Genomic DNA, 23,643 nt, shown 5'->3' with positions numbered 1-23,643 from the left:
GGTTGTAGTCTGGGTTCAAGAGTTTTCAAGACTCATGGGGCGCCTGGGCGGCTCAGTCTGTTAAGCCTCTGACTCTTGGTTTCAGCTCAGATCACCATCTCAGGGTTGTGGGATTGAGCCCTGCTTCTGGCTCCATGCTCAGCTGAGAATCTTCTTGAGACCTCTGCCCCTCCCCCACCCCCCTTTCTCTAAGATAAAATAAATAAAATCTTAAAAAAAAAGTTTTCAAGACTCCACAGGTGATTCTAATGTGCTGCTAAGATGAAGAACTACCGGAGTAGGGAAACCAGAGACAAGATGTGGATTTTGCCCCTTCTTCTCCTTCAGCATCTATGCTGCATAATAACTAAAAAAATGGAGCAAAAATCTTCACACGCAATGATCTTTTTGCTGTGATGTTTCAAGAGTTAAGCACTTAAGTCTCACATAGGAAATGTACTTCACATTTGATAAATTGATAATAAAGATGTTCCTTGTGTAATGGAGATAAAGCTAATATGCACTCCAAACAAGCGTAGGCACCTATCACAGGCCAAGTATGTTGCTGAGAAAAACTAGTCTCTATACAATACTCTGCAAGTTAGGAAGCGATATGAATCATAACATCCTGATGACAATGAATATGGGAATAAAAATAATCCAGGCTGGACAATTACGTAAAGGCTACTGGGAGTTTTTCCAAAACAAACTCCTAGTTTCTCAAGTTGCTGAGTATCAAACAATACAAAAGCATAAGAGTTATCATGTTAGACTGTCTTTATGTTCATTTATCTCAGCTTCCATGCTGATTTATTTAAGCTGCTAGATTTAGGTATTTATTTTTGATTCATTTTCATAGTTTTTCCTGTCATTAGAACAGCCACATCCAGGAGTTTTATTACATCACTACTTTACAAAACTGCAAATCACTGACCAGAATATGTCTGCCATTATGATGACTCTGTCCAAGGATAGTTTATTGATGCAGTTTTCCAAAAGAACCTACTTTTTGCATCCTTTCTATCAACACATTCTTGTTAAATTAAATTTTAGGGATCACGGTGAGTATATAAAATAAGATAATCTTCAGTGTTTAGAAAATGGAGGAATTTCTGAAGATGTATTTCATATTTCCGTATCAGCCCATGATTAGTCAGGAAGCTAGAAATGCATGAGATGTGAGAGGAACGTCAGAGATGAAAATGAAGGTGATAAAGATATGGCAAAAATAGAAAGAACAGTAAATAATTTTGGTAGAGTTAAGCAGAAATCTTCCAGTGATATTTTTAAAAGTTTTAAAAACCTTAAGGTTGTTCTTGTCGTTGTTGTTTTATTTTTTTATTTATTATTTTTTAAAAAGATTTTATTTATTTATTTATTTATTTATTTTTTAAAGATTTTTATTTATTTATTTGACAGAGAGAGACACAGCGAGAGAGAGAACACAAGCAGGGGGAGCGGGAGAGGGAGAAGCAGGCTTCCCGCAGAGCAGGGAGCCCGATGAGGGGCTCGATCCCAGGACCCTGGGATCATGACCTGAGCCGAAGGCAGACACTTAACGACTGAGCCACCCAGGTGTCCCAAGATTTTATTTATTTATTTGGCAGATAGAGACACAGAGAGAGTGGGGAACACAAGCAGGGGGAGTGGGAGAGGGAGAAGCAGGCTTCCTGCTGAGCAGGGAGCCCGATGCGGGGCTCAATCCCAGGACCTTGGGACCATGACCTGAGCCGAAGGCAGGCGCTTAACGACTGAGCCACCCAGGCACCCCTCGTTGTTGTTTTAAAGGATTGAGTTATATGAGTGAATATACCTCCCTTCTGGAGAGGGAAAAAAAAAAACCCTGCTAGGATAGAAAGACAGCCACAGAAAAAAAGTATTTGTTACTATGACTCAAAACACTGGAAAGTGGAAAACACTGTAATATAGTAACTGTGAAAATGACTAAAATCAATATAAATGGTCAGGCAAATTTAGTAACTCTTCATTTCTAAATACATATTGTATGCACACACATGTATTTCACACACACATATATATATGCACATGCACATACACACGTACTCCCCCCAACACACCCTTATTTAATCACTCCAATAAATAGATTTTTGTGGTGGTGATGGGAGGACGGGAGCCTGTGCTTCCAAGACAATAAGACTCAAATGAGTGATTTTGAACGAGTTTCTTAAATTCTCTGGATCTCAGTTTAATCACTTACAAAATGTAATAGATAACTTTCTCCAAGAGTAATCTTGAAGGTTAAATAAAATGAAGCATGTAGCATGCCTAAAAAGAGATGAATGTTTTTGGTATGGATGATGCTGTCTGTGGTTTAGAAACAGAGGTGATGTGTTTAACTTGGTTGTTCAAGCTTGGGTGACCATTTATCATAAATGGAATCAATTCACCCTGTGATTTAATGGATTCCAAAATAGGCAGTGGTCTTATATTTGCAGTGCAAGATAGTATATCCCTGCATAAATCACCCCAGTTTAAGAACTTCATAATAAAGCACTGACTAGGACCAGACCAGAAATAGGCTAACCATGGCTCAAACACTCACCAAATTCAAGTACCTGGTCAAATATCACAGGTTCAAAGATACCCTTCCTGACCCCCATCACTCTATAACTATCACATTGTCACATTCTACACTTTTCAGAGTACTTGTCCCTCCCTTATTAAATTGTTTATTTACTTGTTTATGTGCTTATTATCTGTATCTTCAATTAATAAGCTAGAGGAGATCTGGGACAGTCTGTTCTGTGCGTTACCCATACCCAGCACTGGAAACATTTCCTGGTACATCATAAACACACAAAACTATTTGATGAATCAATTAAATTGATGCAGCTTGGACTTTTTTTAAAGCTGAAATGGTCATTGTAAAACTTCTTGCTGTGAAGGAAAAGATTTATTTACTGAAGATAAGAAATTTTGAGAATATAAAGATATTCGTCAGATACTGCTATAGTTTGAAGACTCTTTTATGAAAGAACACACTAAAAAACAGAGGCTTAAATCGAGCTATGTACAGAGAATCTGAGATAGTATTGAGCAGTGTTTGCACATCACTGCAGAGAGTCTACAATCAACCAAGAAGTTCCCACGAAGGGAACAAATCTGTTGCTTTCTCGCATATAACACTGAGTGGCTAATCAGCAATTATTTGCTGCATTTGGAAATACAGAAACAGAGTACAATGGAAACAAATACATTGTTCCCGTCTAACTATTAGACCACAAGACCAGTTGGATAATGTACTGTACCTGAGCAATCTGAGTTAAGTTGCCAGCCTATTTAGGATGGTAACATTTATTTTTGGGATGATATAAATAAACAGACACAACTAAAGGACATAAAACTGGATTAAAAGCAGCAGTACCATTGATACCTGAATCCTGTGATGATAGCTGGCACTTAATTATGTCTGGCTAGAACACAGTGAAGTGAAAGCTCAGAGACGGATTAACAGTATCTCCAATTAAAATGTGTGACCAGTGTGCAATGTGTAAAGCAGTAGGGTACTGGAGCCCAAATAGGCAGATACACCATCAGAAGAGATTTCCAACATAAAAACTCAGTCTAGGATAATAGGCACTTCAAATTCATGAATAAAGGCCAGACTTCTCAATAAAGTGAGACAACTACAATGTTAGATCCCTACCTCACACCAAACTTCCTGAATTACACATAAACTTGGATTTAAATGGGATTCCCAGTCCAAAAAGGGAACCTGAGCACATGTGTTTATCATGTCTCCCTTCTTAGATTTTATTAAAATAATAACAAAGGATTTCTAAGTATTAAAATCCCTTAGTAATGAAGAGGAAAAAATAAGACTATGAGCAGATCAGAAATATCAGGCCTGAAGGACTGAAAGTGAGCAAAAACTTGACTGCTAGAGCAGAGGCAGCTGCAGGTGGGGCTGTTGTTGCTAAGAGAGATGATTGATCCAGCAGAACCCTGGGAGTCAGAGAGCACATTATCAAAAACCTGAAAAATGGATATACTTTGAGTTACCAATTCCGCTTCTAAAAATTTATCTTAAGGAAGGAAGTAAATATACAAATGATCAGTGATGTTTGTATAAATATGTTGAATTCAGTGCTGTTACAAAAGCAATACCAAAAACAATCTAATGTCCAATAACAAGGACTCAGTTAATTAAATTATTGTATATCAATAAAGTGGCTATTTTAAAAGATAACATAAATGTAATCTGATTGTTAAGCAAAGACTTCTTGTTATATTGTTATATAGAGAAAAAAAACTCTTTGGCATGGTCTATGATCTAGCCCCTTCCTACCTTTCCAATATCATCCCATGCTATTCCATCTAACTCTTAGATTAGAAGCACTCACAATGGCTCCCTGTCCCTCTTCCTGACAAGCCCTACCACCCAATTTTTCACTAGGCTCAGATTAAAATTCATTTTCTTAGAGAACTTCTTTCCACCCACCAAGCTAAGTCCTCCATCTAGGTATTATCTGTCAGAACATCTTGTTCTTTCCTTGCAGAATGCTTCCACAATAGTGCTATTTACATGTTCATTTATGCATCTGTCTCCCTCTCTAGACAGTCAATTCCAGAGTGCGGGCCTCATGTCCCTTTTGTCCAATACTGTTTTCCCGAACTTAGCCACTTCCCCAACTTAGTCAGTTCCCAAAATTCTACACCCCAGCAGCCACGCAGTAAGTACTTAGAGGATTAACAACAAGATTGATAATGTGAACAAATGAATGAAGCTTAAAAATACAATGAAACGGGCATGATATTATGCCATGTAATACATACACACAGGTATGGAACAGGCAAATCGAGTCCTACAGAAATACAGATGGACACAACTGTGCGGAGTGATTACCCACGGATGGCAAGTCTGCGTGATGTTCTTATTATAAGTACTTATTCATATTTCCTAATTGGTATGGAATGAATGAATATATATTAATTACATTAAAAATAATATAAGAAAAATATTTTATCAAGTAACATTTGCCAAAAAAATCCACTAAGTACAAAAAGCAGTGAGGAAATCCCTATAGGGACATTTTTTGGGAGGAAGAGGCTCTAATGTGGTCTGAATCCCATCATCTGAACCCCTCGATGTAAACTGACAAGCCATTACTGGGCACTTGAGTGGACACGAGTTTTGAGCCAATTATTCCCCCATCCCTGCATTTTTCAGCTGCACAGAGCTGCAAGCATGGTCTTTCTCAAATAGCCATGTGTAGCCTAAAGAAGGTGAAAATCTAAGGAAAGTCTGAGGCTCATAGGGTTCACCTTCCAGAAGAGAGAGAGAACAGCGGTCCTCTGGGAAGGGAGAATTGGCACACCACGGCTCTGGTTACAAAATTTAAGATGTAAAACTATTTACAACCTCTTTATGTTATGATGACTTGTTCCTTCTGTTTGGGGAGAGCTGAGAGAACAGGTGGCAAGAGAAAAGGTGGGGCAGTGTGCTGGGTGCGTGGTCTATCCTGGGGACGAGAAAAGCCCCCAACGATGATGAGGTGTCTGGTGGCAGTCAGAGCATCTCATGTAACACTGGCAGGGGGACAAGCAGGAAGTCAAAATACTACAGAATGAAGGAGAAAAGGTGACCAGGCCCAGGCAGTCAGTTAAGAGCCTCTGACAGAGGCAGAGGCGGAAGCACTGAGCACCAGCTAGAGCCCAGGGGGGAGGCAGGGGTGGCGTCTTCAGGTGCTCCAGCCTCAGTGGGCTTTGCTGCACTTCCTGGGAGGCAGGGTGCTGCCAAGCCTCCACCTGCAGCTGAAAGCCTATAAAGGGCTTCCCTAGTGTAGAGGGGAAGGAGTGGGCAGGAAGAAAAGCATGTCTTATCACAGTAAGTTATTGTTATGTTTCAAAACACTGAAAGATAAGAAAACTACAAGAGGCTTCTTGAAGTGGATGAGCCCCGAGGCAAACCGTGCAAGCCATGATGGGTGTGAGTGAGGAAAGAGGAGGAAAGAGGACATCTCAGGGCGGGAAGGAAACAAAGACATAAGACAGCAAACCCAGCCATCTGGCCAGAGCTGAATTCACCCCAGATGGTCTTGATCGAGCTTCTAATTCAAGTCCACATGGAGAGATGTTCTTATTTGTCCCCCCAGGAGAGCAAGCATTCTGGAAAATTTGGATGAACTTTTAACAGTAATTTCATAATATTTAATACTAATAATTTAATATTATAAAATAATATTTAATACTTCAGTAATTATTAGGAGTACCTCTCCCACAAATCCATAATTTCGTATGCATAGAAGATGCACATGCACACACATTCACAAAAAGACACTCATAAACCCACACAGACACATGCACACACCGGCCCTTATATGGACTCACGGTGTCATTCATACAAAGGCTCACAGACACACCGAGCGCACACACACACACACACACACACACTCACATTTACACTGAACTATACAGCAGACTCCCTCCTTACCTGGGCTTCAAGTATGTGAACTTTTTCTTTCAGATTTTCAATTCTTTTATCTTGTTCTTTTAAGTTATTTTTTAATCCTTCCATCTAAGAATGAGGAAACACAATTGGAAAAGTCTTGTCAGACAACAGGGAAGTTACTTAAGTCAGACACTGCACAGGTTTCTGTGGTCCACTGACATCCATCAAATAAAAAAATTAAATCCCAAAGCATTAGCGGATTCAGTAGCTTATAGAAAAGAGCAGGGCAAATTGGCACCTGGGGATGAGAGCGTGTGGGCAGTCCTATTAAACACTGTAATCTCCGGAAAACCTGTTTAAACCAAACCCGTGGGCATGCCTCCTGTGGAAGGCAGCTTTGGCCATCCTTCTGTTTCCGACACACAGGGTCATACTGCCGATGCAGAGGCTGGTGGCCATCACACAAGGCCACCACCCAGAACGGGGAAGCTCCCGAGGGCAGAGATCTGGTCAACCCGCGGCATAATGAGGTGAGCCTGCTTTGCTTGGGAAGAAAAGCATCTGCCAAAAAGCAGTGTGCAACTGGGGAGGTGGGCGGATGACCAGAACAGAGTGGGAAGAGAGGAAACCCACGGGTTCGAAGGCTGGTTCTGCCACTACCAGCCCTGTCACTTAACTACTGCGAGCCTCTGTTTTCTCATCTGTCAAAGGAGAACGTGGGCTGCCCCCTACATCCTTCCTGGCTCCCAAGTGCCATGACTCAATTCTCTGGCCTTTTGGTGAGGTCCTAGCCAAATGGTACATTTGTATCAGGGAGGCATTGGAGTTATTTGAAAGGATTCTTTTTGGAAACAAATATTAGGTAGTAAAAAATGAGTGAAGGTCTGATTTTAAGTCGAAAGCACAGCCCCTGAACCAGATCCATAGAATTCTTGAAGTAAATCGTATGAGTTCACAATCCACCATCCATCTGGCTGCCACCAGCCTCTCTTTCACCTGCCAGGATGTTCCCAGAAAAGAATGGCCAGGTGACACCCCCTCCCCACACACCTACTAAGTAAATTTACTGTTTGTGAGGTTATAAAAACAGATCCTTGCTTCCTCAAAAAGGGCTGAATCTTGTAATCTCCAAAATTTTCTAAAGAACAGTGTACATTACCTGGCTCGGAACACTTTAAAAAAAAAACACTGAAACCTAAAGAGCAGTTAAACACAATCTCCCAAACATCTTCACTGAGAACACAACAGGTGTTGGCGTACAGACCGAAGAAGGCATTGAAAACAGAGTCAGGTTACATGGGATGAAAAAGGAAATGTTAGCGGGGAGAAAAATCTCACTGCTTGTGAAGTCCAGGCAAGCTGCCTGTATTCAGTCTTCTTACTGTAAGCATACCATCTACCAGAGAAACACACTTGATTAATCTGACCTCCTGGATGACACTGCGCAGGTTCTGATGTTGGGAATGAATCACAAACTGCAGATGAGAGATCTTCTCCTGGAGAAGGGAAATCTCCATTTGAAGATTGTGGCAACTGGAAATGCAAAAGGAAAAAGATAAAGATGTGCTGAAGCATCGTGCAGCCATTTTTTATAGCCAGGCTGCCAGGCTCTCCTCACACACGACTCTGTTACTGGGCATCGTGCGGGAAGGACGCTGGGGGCCCCATATGCCACGCAAGACATGGAAGATCAACAGCCACAGAGCAGCCTCTGATTAGCTCAGACAGGAACTTGAATGAGTATATCCATTCATGTCAAAAGCTCCCTCCTGGCCATCTGTGACTTCCCTACCTCCAGGAGGGGGTTGAGTCAAACTGTACTGAGCCCGATGAAGCACTCACAGAACTAAACAGTCTTGCCTAGGAACACCCACACACCCAGCACTCATCAGAATGCCCAGATAACTACATAAGGATAGTGGGGCTAGGACATGGGGGGCTAGGAATGGAGATTTTTACATATAATGGGAAACCAATTTCCAATGATACAGAGATGGTGTATGTTGTGGTTTGCCTGTTTGTCTTATTATTATTATTATTATTATTATTATTATTTTGGCTTCCTGCTTTGGGTAATTCTACTACTTGTAAATAGGGCATAAAAAAAAAAAAAAGGAAATTTAATTCCAGCTAATAGTTTGAGTCCCCATCGACCTTTGTGAAAAAAGACAGATGAAATTTGGATTTAGATTATTCATACTTTCCCGAAACTCCATTTAGGTAACTGGAATTGATTATACAGCTTTTGACTTGCCAAGATTTTCTTTCTTTTTTTTTTTTAAGATTTTATTTATTTATTTGACAGAGAGAGAGACAGAGAGAGAGGGAACACAGCAGGGGGAGTGGGAGAGGGAGAAGCAGGCTTCCCACCAAGCAGGGAGCCCGATGCGGGGCTCAATCCCAGGACCCTGGGATCATGACCTGAGCCGAAGGCAGACGCTTAACGACTGAGCCACCCAGGCGCCCAAAGCTATTCTTTTTTTTTTTAAAGATTTTATTTATTTATTTGAGACAGAGAGAATGAGAGACAGAGAGCATGAGAGGGAGGAGGGTCAGAGGGAGAAGCAGACTCCCCGCCGAGCAGGGAGCCCGATGCGGGGCTCAATCCTGGGACCCTGGGATCAATGACCTGAGCCGAAGGCAGTCGCCCAACCAACTGAGCCCCCCAGGCGCCCCGCCAAGATTTTCTTCTTGCCAATATTACTGGAGTTTTGAAGTACCATGCATTGTGGCAAGCTCACCAAACTTGGGAGCTTCTCAGCTTCGGTGTAACAGATAGAATAACTCCCATCTGTATTACTTTACAAGAACATACTGTGGACTAAAGGAGGTAAATGAATATGCTTTCGGAAAGTAAGCTTTTGCACAGCAATGTATTAATATTTCTTTAGCTATTAAGGTTTTATAATTAGTAGCCAACATCCAATGCAATTGCAATTGTGATTTTATAGCCTCTACAAATATTACAAAGGTCGTGGACACTCATGTGACATTACAGACCACGTTCTCATTTGAAAAAAAAAAAAAAGAGAGTCTCATTTTGTTTCACATCATGTACTGAAACATTGCTTCTCAAACTTAATATGCATTGGAGGATCTTATGAAATCATGAGGGATCCTGTTAAAATGCACATCTGGATCCAGGAGGCTGGGACAGGGCTTGAGATTCTGCATTTCCAGTAGGCTCCAGGTTGTTACCAGTGAGTATGCTTACCCATGCTTTGAATAGCCCACTGAGGTTGGCTCAATAACATAAGTAATATTCTCTCTCAAGGTCAAGTAATTTGCAGGCAACTTGCAATATTTAAGACAGTCTTTTAATTTTTTCTCTCTCTTGGTTTTGCATGAGAGAGCTTTAAAAAGTTTGTTTTACTGTAGAAAAAAATTAATTTCTATGAAATCATAGAAATTCTTGCACAAGTACAAATATTGCATAATGACAGCCATTACTATTTATTTATCCTATGGAATTAAATAATTCATACTATAAAAATACTGCACAATTACACAAAATATTATATAAAATGTAGTTCATAGCATAAAAATTAGAACACTCTAAATGTTCATTAATAGAAGACTAATGAAACTAACTACACTATATCTGTGCCACTTTTATTGTACATATACATATATCACAGGGATAGACCAACAGACTTGATGTGTATCAAAGATGATCGGCAGAATATTATAAAAAGGATGATCCTTTCAACAAATGGTACTGAGACAACTCTATATCCATATTAAAAAAAATAAAATGAAAATCCTAAACTCATCTCATAAGAAAAATAAATTCCATGTAGACTGTAAATAAAGCTGGGGACCCAAAAGACTTTCAGAAGATAATATAGAAGAACATCTTTGTGAATGTGCAATAGACGAAGATTTTTTAAAACAGAACTCAAAACAGTATTAACCACAAAGGGAAAGACTGAGAATTTTGACTAGACTAAAATAAAAAACTTGGGAGTCATCAAATAAGAGGGAACAGGATAGCCTCAGAACCTCAGAAACTCAAATGATTAATAAAGGCATTGTACCCAGAATATATAAGGATACATCTACCAATCAGTATGACAGATACCCCAGTAGAAAAATTAGAAAGGGACTAGAGATACTGAACACACACAAAATGAGTTGAGGACATATGGATCAAAATAGCAGAGAAGGCAAACAGAAGTCTGCCCCACAGGGGGTGGGGCTAAGATTCAAAACTGCTCCAGTGAGGAGGGAAAAAGGAGAGAAGTAGGGAGGGAGCTGTCAGACTCAGGATTTCCCTGGGAAATAAGGAGAAATAACTCGGGATGCCTTACAGAGGCAGGCTGGCTTTGAATATTCATAAACTGTTCATAAGCCCATAAGAAAATTAAACATTTAAAAAAAAATTTATAAAAATATTAAAGATGAGTATTCATAATGTCTTGTTGTGTACTATGATGACCCAGAACTCAGAGGGAAAACTAGAGGGAAAAAAGGGTGGCTTTAGGAAGATGGGGTGGGGTAGATGTTACGCTCCTCAAAATACAAAGCTCAGGGAACTTCCCCACGTATTCTGTGATGGTATTACCATAGAAGTCACCGTAGATGAACAGAAATCTGAAATAGGTCTCAAGATGGAAGAAAATAATTTCTAGAAGCACTCTTGAAAACACAGGGCTTTCAGACTTATCTGCATTAGTACACTAGAATGGGGACTAACAGAAGTTGCAGAAATTCTCTCTTAGGATTGTTCGATAAATATGAAACTAATCACCCATTAAAGGTCTTTAAATGTGAGACTACACTGAAATAAACTGCCACCTGAGCTCCCTTTAATCTCTGCTCTTTATCTTTCTGTTAAAGCAACTCAGTCTTAATAAAGAGGTACTAAAGCAAAACCAGCAGGAAGAAAACATTACAAAGGCCAGGCCTAGAAAAGGACACTGAGCCCTTCTAATAGATGTCTGATTCATGCTCTGCCTCCCAAAGCCTCAATATAAAGTAAATGCTGAAATTAAAATAGAATTGAAAATCTTATACTTTGGGAAGATGTAGATGTGTTTTTCCTATCCTTCCCACTGAGTACAACCAAAAACCTAGAGATTATATGTAGCCAAACACAAGAAGGCTCTGAAAGGTGGAGAGAAGGCAGACCAGTTCAGGACCTTGGAATCCAAGGCATAACACAATGGTGAGTTCCCTGGGCTTTCTTTTTGCCTCATATATCCCAGACTTGGAGCTGAAAAAGTCTGTAGTCTGGAAATGCCAAAGAGAGCAAACAAGAAAAGCCCCATAAACGGGAGAGGAAAATCTTGGCCCTATTCTTTTGAGGAAGGGAATTGAGGATCCTCTCTCCATTTGGCACTGAGGGAGAGTCAACAGAGCACCATTTCTGATATTCTTCCTCTTAGATTCCTTAACGTTCAAGAGAGAAAGTCTATCTTATCTTTAACTTGCAGACATGTGAAAACAAATGGCTTAGCCTTTAGTAATACGGGATGATTGTAGCATAAGTACTTGGCAAGAAGCATACCCTCAATCACTCCGATGACCAATGTCTGCCAAACACTTAGTCAAAGGAAATTGAATTAAGGGAGGATTGTCTCTCTATCCATTCATCAGGATACTTAGATTTTAACTATCTTTGGGTTAACTTACACCATCAGAGGGCAGCATTATTCAACCATGCCATACCTTGCCCTCTGCTCCTCACTGTTATAATGGCTTTGTTTTCATAGTTTTCTGGCATCATTCTATCCTTTTTTAAAGGATTTTTCTGAGGTAGAGCTCCTGTATTTCTCCAAAGGATAACTCTAAAATGGACCTTTGTGTTTGTGATGTCACAGGGCAGAGGGACAAGTTGGGAAACTGCGATCTGCTCATACACACCCAGGGGAATTAGGAAACCAGGCCGAGGGAAAGCCTCCAGAGGTCTCCAGAAATGAAAGAAGGTCAAATCTCCTCTATAGCAGAATGAGCACCGACTGCTCTGAGAATTCTAGAGCCCAAACTCCCAGCTCTTACAGCTTCTGAGAGGCTGTATATATCGCTTCACAAATTAGAAGCTCAGTTTCCTCCCTGAAAAGTCAATGAAAGGATTAAATTAAATAAGGTACCTGGAGTTACTCTATAAACAGCAAAGCACAATACATGTGTTGGCTAGTAGTGATGGAATTAGAAACATGGAATCAACCTTGTTTTCCACGAGATGCTTCTGCCAAATCTCTTAACTCTCATTAAAAGTAATTGTGGGGATTAGCATATTATATATTCATACCCATATGCAAAAAACCTGTCATTTTCTCCTGAATTATAGAATACTTAAAAGTCATCATTTTTAGAGATGCTTTTTAATATTAGAAATGCCAGGTTAGAACATATTGAATCTTTTCATCAAAATGGCAGAGTCCTGAAACAAATAATACATTTATATGTTAAAAAAAAAAAAAAAGAAGAAGATAGTAGGAAGGGAAAAATGAAAGTGAGGAAATCGGAGAGGGAGACGAACCATGAGAGACTATGGACTCTGAGAAACAAACTGAGGGTTCTAGAGGGGAGGGAGTGGGGGGATGGGTTAGCCTGGTGGTGGGTATTAAAGAGGGCACGTTCTGCATGGAGCCTGGGTGTTTTATGCAAACAATGAATCATGGAACACTACATCAAAAACTAATGATGTAATGTATGGTGATTAACATAATAATAAAAAGGAGGAAAAAAACTAATGATGTAATGTATGGTGATTAACATAACATAATAAAATTTAAAAAAATAAATAAAATAAATTAAAAAACAGATTGTTTAAACTGAACTAAATAATTAACTTAGGCTTATATAGAGAAAAATCTATAAATAAATGTCATACAGATATAAAAAAAATGGCAGAGAGCCATGGCACCTGTCAAACCCACTATCCTGCCCAAGGGAAATGTAATCACCCAGAGCCCCCTGATCAGGGAGCTCTTTTGGGGGTAAGGGAAGGCCACCTGTAGGACTGGGAGTTGGTGCCTGCCAAAAGGCCATTGGTTAGATGACAATGTAGGAGTTTGGTGACCATGAACAATCTGCCCAATACAGGAAGTAGTATTAGGCCCATAGACTCTTTCCTCTGCAATTTGAAAGGAAAATGAAGAATATAAGCCAGCTGGAGAAAACCACTGAAAAAAGCTAATAAATCACACAGGAAAAACAAAGAACAAGAAAGAGTGAAACTGTATGAATACACATAACTGAACAGGAGCAACAAAATAATCTGGTTTTTGAAAACACATTAGATGCTAAAGGGTGGTCTTCCCGTCTTCCCACGAGATCCATCTTCTTTGTGGCCATATCTAATCAGTCTTCACCTACCAGAAATCCTCTTATTTGTGGTAGCTTTACCAAGTCTCTATTGCCTTAACCAAAAGAGTCTGACTCCTACTGATTTCATTTTCTTGTCTACACACAGACAAATAATAAGTAAGATAAATATTTGTGATGCCTACAGTCTATGAAAATTACATAAGCCTGGATGTTCAAACACCTTTCTAGAAACACAAAACATCCATTTCCCTCAAGACATTTCTAAATCCTCCCTAAGAGCTGTCTGAGAATTCCCTATAACAACTGCTCATATATAATAGAACAGAAAGAACAGTTCAGTTTGGTTTCTAAAATGGTTACATTTTTGGCTCAAAGACTGACAAAAACCCTATTATCAATAAAAATCATTTCTAAAGGAAAAAAAAATCAGACTCAGGTTGTCTGGACTCTTGATGGAAAGCATAGTGTGCCAGCCAGTAGTTCTGCTGTATGCACAGACTCTCTTTAAAAAGGAAAAAAACCCAACATAACCCACAGATTTACTTAAGAGTTATGAGTATATGCAAGTAATTCTGAAGACCTAGGAATGTCCTCCACGGTACTTCTTCATTTCCGACAGAGATGAGCAGTGCTATCCTGCACTCTCTTAGAAAGCTCCCTACTGGGGCTACGTGCTTGTTCACAAAGAAGAATATGGGTAAATTAATATCAGTGGTGTTGCAGTGTGTTCTGAATATGTAAGTGCAATTGCTAGGGTCAGACCAGGTCTGGACTTTGGCGTATGTGGTTCAATACATGACTATGAGCCAGACGGAAGGCAGAAGCTTTTGAGAGATGAGAAGAGAAAGAAAGATAATTGGAAAGGAAAGAGAAACAGAAAAAAAAAATCAAAGACCAAGAGAGAGGGATGTTTGAGTATATATTACTGGATAAATGAGAATAAGAATTTGTACATTCTGAGGCTCATCATAGTGCTTGATATCCTAAGAAGCAATAGTTGCAGATGGATAAAAGAGGACCTCAAAAGAGGCTTGACTTGGAACATTATATCAGAACCTATAATGACAGTGGCAGGTTTAGAATTAAAAGAGAAGAGAAGGGAAGGGGGACAAAAGTGAGGAAATTTTATACGTTTTAAGTTATTACATGATATTGAGAGAATTTTTCTGAAACCAGCGAAGTAAGGCAGCAGTTGGGTGATAACCATGATCCACGCCACCCCTGTACTCAGGGCTGTTAACAGCTTGTGAATTGTGAGTATTTGTAAGTAAGTCCAAAGAACTAAGAATGCATTCAGAGTAGTTCCTTCATTCTCTACAAAGTTGGGGAGCACCATAAAAGGATCTTACAGTTCCACTTGTGGGCTAGCCAGTTTGATACATGTTATCGCAGAGATCCTTTAACAAAATCAGAAGCATCAGGGGGAATGAAGCATCCTCTTTAGCACCCAGGGTCAACAGGGAACGGACAGGCTCATTCATTCTTCAGGAGGATTAACCCTGCCCCAGTTTCCCAGTACCACCAGGGAACCCTCCCCAGTGGGAGGGAGGGGAGGTATGTGACTGTTAATATTAAGTAATCGCCCTTTGTCCTGCCCTTTCAGTCTTCCTGTCTCCTTGGAGGGTGCTAGCCTTCTGTCCGTTGGCCAGTGGACCATCGGAGAGGAAAGGTATCAGGAACTGCTTTAGTAAGGAGGGAGATTTGCAAACCTTTTAGCATATGTAGCATTGGATTTGAGTTGCAGCAGCTTGTTTTCCAAAGACAGTTTTTTTTCTAGCAGTGTTTTCTTTTCCTAGAAGAAAATAAAATACAATTCTATTTATTTCTGTGCATGTGTGCATGTGTTTGCTAAGTCACTCTTGCAAACTGTTTGCAAAAGACACTTCTTATAATATTAGAAAATACCTTTTAAGCTAAAGAGCTCATTTCAGATGGCGCTGTTACAACCCACCCCAATGAGGCCTGGCCAGGCATTCTCCTGTGTGGTTTCCAAGTAGCTCAGGCACAGGTCCAGACTAGTTGTCTTCACTCCCCTCACTTGCCTGGAGAGGTTTTGCTCCTCCTCCAGCCACCTACTGAAGTATACCGTGCTCAGTCTAACTCCTGCCTCTCTCCATCCCACCCCGAATACAAACTGGCAGCTCATCTCTCTAGGCATTGGCTCTCCTCCATCCCACCTGCTTCTCCTACATTAGACCGAGTCGCTGGTATCCAAAGACGCTATTGACCTTATACCCCTACCTGCTCACATGGCATCTGTCAGAAAGTAGCAAAGTAGTAAATGCCTTTTTAGTGAAGGATCAAGGCCACAGGCAATAAAATCACTTCCTAGTTAGAATACAAGAGAAATTTTGATATGGAGAAAGAAAATATAAAGAAATACCTGAATGTCATTATTAAATTCTTTCCATTCAAAAATAAATAAATAAATAAATAAATAACAAGTCCACGAAAACCAAGTTGGGATGATTGTGGGTTGTTTTTTTTTTTGTTGTTGTTTTGTTTTTTAATATTCGATGGTAAGAATATTTGATGTTTTGACACTGTTTACAGGGCTGTTTAAAACCATTCCAGGGCGCCTGGGTGGCTCAGTTGGTTAAGCAACTGCCTTCGGCTCAGGTCATGATCCTGGAGTCCCAGGATCAAGTCCCGAATTGGGCTCCCTGCTCAGCAGGGAGTCTGCTTCTCGCTCTGACCCTCCCCCCCACACACACACTCATGCTCGCTCGCTCTCAAAGAAATAAATAAATCTTAAAAAAAAAAATAAACTACTCCTGCTGCAGTACTCATATGGGTAAAATACAAAATGCAGTGGGAATCTCTTTGGACATGGACTGACCTAGTTTTGAAACTGTGACTGTAACATGTTTTTTAAGAAAAATTAGCCAAAACTTGGAAAACAAAACCATATATGATTTTAATGTCATATTGGGTCATTGTTGAATAAGCAATTCTCATGGAGAATTTCTGTGTTTGACTCTATTGTTTATGATTTGATTAGAGCCCTGACTCTGTGAAGTTGCATGTTCATGTGCAGATTTCTGCCTGGTAGAAAAGATAATCCCTCAGGTTATGGTTTGATGGTCTTCAAAAATATTAACCAGCTTTGTATCTAATCTAGTAATCCGATCCTATATTCCTTTTTTCAAAATGCCTATAAATACCCAGTTTCTCAAAATCTATTTAAACCAGCTTTACCATCTTACTGCTTCCCTTATTAATGAATGAGTTGAGTAAAATATCAGACATGTATTCATTCTATATTTGTTTAAGTCGTGGTTTTTTAAGTCATGACTTTCCGAACATCCCTAAAATGGGGATAATACTACCTATATTGAAACGTTGGGATGGTTGGAGATATTATATGTGAAAGGCCCACATGCTTCTCTCGTACATATTAGGACCTTGATTTATAATAATTTGAAGGCGTCAAACACTCCCTATCTTAGGCGCTATTATTTTTTAAGTTTATATTAATTTTTTCAATTTTTTTCCTGTAGCATTCTTGTCACATATAGGAATTTCCCTTGTGTTCCCTAGCTGTGTTCAACTTATTTTTGAGGGATCACAGGTATGCCTTGTAAGCTTATTCTGATACTTGGATCATCAAAGAAACACAACACTGATAATATATTTTGACTTTGTAGGGAGGAAAATGGTGTTTAACATTCTTCTTAATGGGCTTACTCTCCATTAATGGATCTTCATAACCAGGGTTCAAGCAGACTGGACAACTGGACAAGTAAACATTCTGCCCTGGCCAAGGTTCCAGCATGGAGCCTGGGCTCTCAGTGCTTCCTCTCTGACAACATGGAAAATCACACCATACTGGCCAGCCCTTTTTCTCAGGGACAGTGTCTTGTGGAATAGGAAAGGAGTTCACAGCACCACCCAGTGGGCAATGCACTCTTCCCAAAACTGCTGCACTGGGGAGCTCAAGAGCTCCCTCGCCCTACTGATCAAAGTGGAGAAGACACCAATTTAAATAATTGCCATATGTTAACATCTAAATGATTTAGGAACCAAGTATATCATTTTTATCTGACACCAGAGAAGATCAGGGCATAATGGAAAGCATTTTGAACTGGTAACTGGAGGACAGTGGAATCGTTCCTTGTTCCCACTGCCCTTATTTATAAAATGGTGAACGAGGAACTAGGTGGTCTCAAAAGCACCTCTGAGCTCTAAAATTCTAATAGAGCTAAATCAATGAGACCGGAAAACAAATATGATGCAACAGAACTGCACTGCTAGCAAAAGGAACATACGCTGTATTAAAATGCACTTATTGGGCGTTTTTGCTGGCTTATCACTGTGTTTATGGAATTCATTCTCACTGCATTCCTGATTAAAGTGGGACAGATGGTGAAGGTTTTAAGTAATGTGTTCATTACCAGACCTCATACCACTAATGGCTATTTACTGGAGTAGTGGCTTGTTCAAGTGAGTAGAAAATGAATCCTTCTCTAGGGGCCACCGACTACCAGGACAATATTTATCAATCTCTGCGTGGGCGTTCATTTTTAATTTTCATTTCCTTTCTCAACGCATGTCTTTCTCCTACTAACACAAAAATCTAGAGTGCGCCCTCCTCTCCTTCTGATACACACCCCCCACCTAAGGAACCCTTCATCACAGCCTTAAAAGTATTCTCAGTATTACCTTAAAACAAGAAGATGTTGCCAAGCTTTGTTTCTTATAGTTTAATTTATTTGCTTGTTTGTTTTACAGATATAACATCCCTTTAACCTAAATATGTTTTTAAAAAAACTCCTGCACAGTGCCCTTCCATCCATCCCCACCTACTTCCACCTTCCTGAGATTTCAGTAGGCTCTACTCTAGGAAATTACTGAACTAGAATATTCAGGAAAGTTCCTGCAAGGCCATGAACCATGGGCATCCTGTCCATTTACTTGGTCACAGAGCACCTAAAGACAGTCCACCATTACGGGTCAATATCAAAATAAATGCAAAAAAACCAAAAGCAATAAAACAAAAAAGATAAATGCTAGGCTATCACTTCTCAAAAATGTCTGCCAATATCTAAGCCAGCCAACTTTATTCGGGGGTACATTCCCCTACCTTCAATATGGGTGTTTGCCTCCCTAGGAGAATGAATGAAGAGAGGTATGGGAAGTTCCTCGAGTCCCACAGAACCCAGATATCCTACATTGCAATCTCCACAAAGAGACTATACCCGGTTCATTTACAAACAGATATCTAGCCTCTAGCTCTGACTGGTACACGGTAAGTGCTCAAGTATTTGTTGAGTAAACAGTCAAATGAAGGTAACCCAGAATTCTGAGACGAACTCACATCCATTTCACAGGATTTCTAGGAAATAGAAATGATATTCCACAGCTGGCTATTAAACCTGGCCCAGTGTGACTGGGTTTGGGTTTGAGGTGATCACAAATCTAAATTTAAATGAAAGCTGGTTAATCAGCCCTATTTGCATTCCAGAACTGTCTTCCTTTTCTAAATGCAAACATTCTTTGTGCTGAGTTTGAGAAACTATTTATTACAGGATAAATATTCTAATGTTAAAAAGTAGTCATCCAAATGTTACAGTTTGTTCAAAATATCCTAACCATACACTGTCCCACTTCAGCAAACCAGCTGCTTGAGGACATTCTAGCCCAGCGATTCTGGCTCCAGTAAACCATTCAGTGACCCACTGCACAATACTATATATGTAGCTATATATTATTATTACTAGATTCAGTTAAATTTGGGCTTATTTAATTTTTGTGATTTCCTCATAGGACCTTCACTGACACTACAAATTCAACCAAACTCAGTGTTATAAATTATTGGGAAATATGTAAAAAATTAATCAAATTTCCTTTGGCAAGAAACCTGAATATGGAAATGTGATGCTTCTGAAGTGACATTTCTCAGATGGCATCAACTCAAGCAGACATAAAACGGAGTAAGGCTGAGGAGGGAAAAGGCAAATCAGGGAATTATTATAGTAAATATAAAAATTTATTGGGCAATATTTACCAGCAGTCAAAACCTATATTCTTTTTTTTTTTTTTGAAGATTTTATTTTTAAGTAATCTCTACACCCAATGTGAGGCTCGAACTCACAACCCTGTAATCAAGAGTGGCACACTCTACTGAATGAGCCAGGCATCTAGGCACCTCCAAAGCCTATATTCTTATCTAGCCCAAATTCAGTTTCAGAGAGCCCAATTTTCTATTAGTTTGTTTTGCCACTAAAAACCCAGTATTCCTTGGTTTGCCTGTATTCTAAATTCTAAGGGATGCATTATTAAATTTATGGGCCCACCTTGTGCATATTTTTGGAGTGTCATTCAAAGGCACACGGCATAAAATTTTTAAGAATTTTTGCTCTGTCACAACTCTTTTCTAAATTGTCTCTTATGGAAGTTCCAATTCCTAGAGGATGTCTTTTCTTAATGTGAATTATATCGGTCCTAATGCAGCCATAGGTATTCACAATCCCAAAGTGAACTCGGGTGGCCAAAGAATGGATATTTCACTGACTCTAATGTAGAAATGCTATGATTACAGGGATCCACTGTATGATTACTAGTAATAGGTGGACTTTGTGATCATTCCCATTGTTTCTACTCACAGCCTCATCTGCTTCACCTCTCTAAGCCATACATACACCAGAGAGAGAAAGGGACAGAGGATGATATGACTGCAGTATTTGTAGAGAGGTCAATCAGCGACCGTACAGATCATGTTAAGTGTATAAGGGAAGGAACTAATATTATTGAGTACTTTCTAAAGTCTTAGTTGTTGCAAAGGGTACTTACTTTCAATTAATATCTTATTTATTTTAGGGGTGCCTGGGTGGCTCAGTCGGTTGGGCATCCTGCTCTTGATTTTGGCTCAGGTCATGATCTCAGGGTCATGAAATCAAGCCCCACGTCGGGCTCCGTGCTTAGCAGGGAGTCTGCTTGAGATTGTTTCTCTCCCTTTCCCTCTGCTCCTCCCCTCCCCCTGCTCGCTCTAGCATGCATGCTCTCTCTCTAAAATATATATATTATTGTTGGCTAATTGAACATAATAAAAAAACCTAATAAAATAAAATATACATATTATTATATAAATATATTTAATTATATAAACTTATAAGTTATATTTATACATATGTAATATTTATATATTTATTTTAGTGCTATTTTCTTTCATCCTCTCCCTAACCCTGTCTGGAAGAAATCCCTTTAAATCCCCAGGGGCTCACCCTTTCCATCCTCTGTACAAGGTTCTCCAGCTCTGTGATTTGATTATGTTTTTCTTCAAGCTTTTCAGCAACCTGATTCAGATTTTCAACATGTTGCTTCAGTTGCTGTTCCTTTTCGAGTCTGTTAACCTTAGGTCAGAAAAATGATTATCAAACTCTTGCTTTTATTACATTTATACAGCTATTCTCTCCCTCTATAATGTTGAGTAGCCAAAAAAAATTAATAATTCACACTTGATTCAAATTACTCTTTTGAATTAATGGGCTGCAACAAACTAAAGCAATGTAGAATTAATAATATATTAGTATTATTCGTAGAATGTTTACACGTGTTACCATAAATCATGCTATCCCAACTGGTATAAGAGAGATGCTAATTTAAGAAAAGTGAAATTTTTGACTTTTTCTCAAAGAAACTGAATTAGAACAAAAATGAAATCTTTTACTGTTCCAGTAAAAAACGTTTCCGTTTTTTTTTTAGTGTTTTATTTTTAATCAGAAAGTTTCATAAAAGCAGAATAATGATCCCCACTGTGTTGGGGGCTATTTCTCAGGCCTATAGCCTGAGTTGTACTAAAGACCATAGAAGTGAAGTCTACATCTGGCAGCCCATAGGCCACACTTGGGAGTGTCTCAACTGACTTCGACATGCACACACACATCAGCATTTACATTTCATAAAACTTGAGATTTACAGTAGAAAAAAGTGTCTAGTTCCCTTCCCTTGGAAACCCCAGCTGGGCATTCCTGCCAGGCAACTTCAGGCCGGCGCTGAGGCCCCTTTGCAGAACGTGCGTGCATTCCCTTCCCTACAGGCCAACCATTCACTCACACAGAGCACTTGGGTCCACATAAGCGGGCTCGCTTCATTCACTGAGGTTCTTAATCTGCACCCTCACATGCGTGTGAGTTTCTGACCATCACCACCACATCCAGCAGCATGAAGGTGTATCACCTGCCCAGTGGATTTCCTACTGTGCTCCCCTGGGGACCTTGCAGAGGCCTAGGCACCCCACCCCAGCATCAGTGAGCTTCCCTATTTTGAGTTTTGATGAACATACACACACACACATTTTTTTTTCCTTTTCCAGTCCTAGAATACGCTTGGTGTATAACTGGTCCTAGAATGTACACTTCAGATTTAAAAACAAAGCAAAAAAAGGATGGGTGTGTCTGCACGTCTGTATGTCTATGATATACACACACATACATACACATGTGTACATATTTATGTGTTTAAAATATTTTAATTTATATATTAAAATATGAAATATGCATTTTAAAATATAAAGGTACACATACGTTTTCTTTTTTTTAATTTGAAGAATATATTCTAGGGTCAAAACCGTTTTGAAACCATTGATCTAGGCCAATTCTTTCATTGTAGAGACATGGAAAGCCAACCCCAAAGAGGGAGAACGCCTCTACCTAGGTCATCTAGTTAGTCCAAAGCAGAACCAGGGGAGGAGTCACTGGCCAGTGTCACCGGGACAGCCCTGATTTCCAGGCAGGGGGTACCGCCTCCTTCCACCGGTGTTCCACAGGGCTCTGGACAACTGCAGCAACACAGGATCCGGGCAACGTCTGGGCGCCAGGCTAAGCAGGGGTGGGGAGAGACCGGCGCCGAAGATGGGCACCCTGCCCTGTCCAAGGCTTGCCAGAGTCCCGGGACGTTGCTTATTTTACACCTAACCTCAAAAAGAGATTCGTGAACCAACACACAGACACACGCACCGGGGTGCTAGTTCTCCAATAGACAAGCTGCTAGCTTAGTACCTCGAGTAAGTGTTTACCATCCTCATGCTTCTTTCTAACTTCTTCAGACTGTGTTTGGTAGCTTTCAGATAATCTCTGGGCCACGTTTCTCAGAGCCCCTGCTCCTGCTTGTCTGCAGGCTTCCAGCTGGGAAAAGAGGTCATGAATGTTTCGACGTTTACAGCAAAAAGGGTTAAAGGCAGAACAGCTTGACAGGCGGTTGAAAACAGGCTGTAACCGTACCATTTGCATCCTCCTAGACAATAGATAGGAGAAAAGACACTACGATCTGGTTAAGAGGAAAATGTAAAATGAGAAATGCCCTATTTAGGGAAACGGTCATGCAGAAGGATTTGCACTGACCAGGCCAATCTAAAGCTCCAAAATCGGGCGCCTGGGTGGCTCAGTTGGTTAGGCGACTGCCTTCGGCTCAGGTCATGATCCTGGAGTCCCGGGATCGAGTCCCGCATCGGGCTCCCTGCTCAGCGGGGGGTCTGCTTCTCCCTCTGCCCTCTTCCCTCTCGTGGTCTCTGTCTCTCATTCTCTCTCTCTCTCAAATAAATAAATAAAATCTTTAAAAAAAAATAAAAAATAAATAAAGCTCCAAAATCAATGGGCTACATTTATAAACTGCACCCTTCAAAGAGCTCCCAGTGCTTTATTGGCTTACACACTTATTTGTGTTTTATCATTGATGTCCACAACAGTCCTAAAAGATGTATTTTCCTAAAATAGCAGTGGGACAAGATGTGAGGATTAAGGGTGAGTGTCATGAATCTCTCAAGGGACTTAACCTAAAGAAATAATCAGGAATGGCCACAAGGATTTACCTACAGAGATATTCATTGCAGGACTGCATACATAACAAACCAAAAAAAGAAAAAGAAAAAGAAGAAAATCTAAAGCATCCAACAATAGATTAATTAAACAAAATAATGAGACATTTGACTTTGAGTGCTCTAATTAATATTTATTAAACATGAAAGACTTTAAAAAATT

At 39.9% G+C, this 23,643-nt stretch overlaps 1 protein-coding gene across 2 annotated transcripts in view; it reads right to left on the bottom strand.

Annotated features, from left to right (window-relative positions):
• Positions 1–23,643, bottom strand: part of CCDC68 (coiled-coil domain containing 68) — a 51,908-nt gene that overhangs the window by 7,742 nt on the left and 20,523 nt on the right. For both annotated transcript variants that reach the window (XM_034995798.1, XM_034995799.1), the window contains 5 exons: positions 22,666–22,791; positions 20,890–21,018; positions 15,376–15,458; positions 7,819–7,924; positions 6,434–6,517 (listed from right to left, as the gene is read on the bottom strand). In XM_034995798.1, the coding sequence (XP_034851689.1) occupies positions 6,434–6,517; positions 7,819–7,924; positions 15,376–15,458; positions 20,890–21,018; positions 22,666–22,791 (528 nt within the window). The remainder of the gene's footprint in view (positions 1–6,433; positions 6,518–7,818; positions 7,925–15,375; positions 15,459–20,889; positions 21,019–22,665; positions 22,792–23,643) is intronic.

The sequence above is a fragment of the Mirounga leonina genome, unplaced genomic scaffold, assembly GCF_011800145.1.
Source record: "Mirounga leonina isolate KUSES-001 unplaced genomic scaffold, KU_Mleo_1.0 Mir_93, whole genome shotgun sequence".
NCBI classification, from domain to species: domain Eukaryota; kingdom Metazoa; phylum Chordata; class Mammalia; order Carnivora; family Phocidae; genus Mirounga; species Mirounga leonina.
Note: the sequence above shows the minus strand (reverse complement) of the source record. Positions and strands in the feature narration are given on the sequence as shown.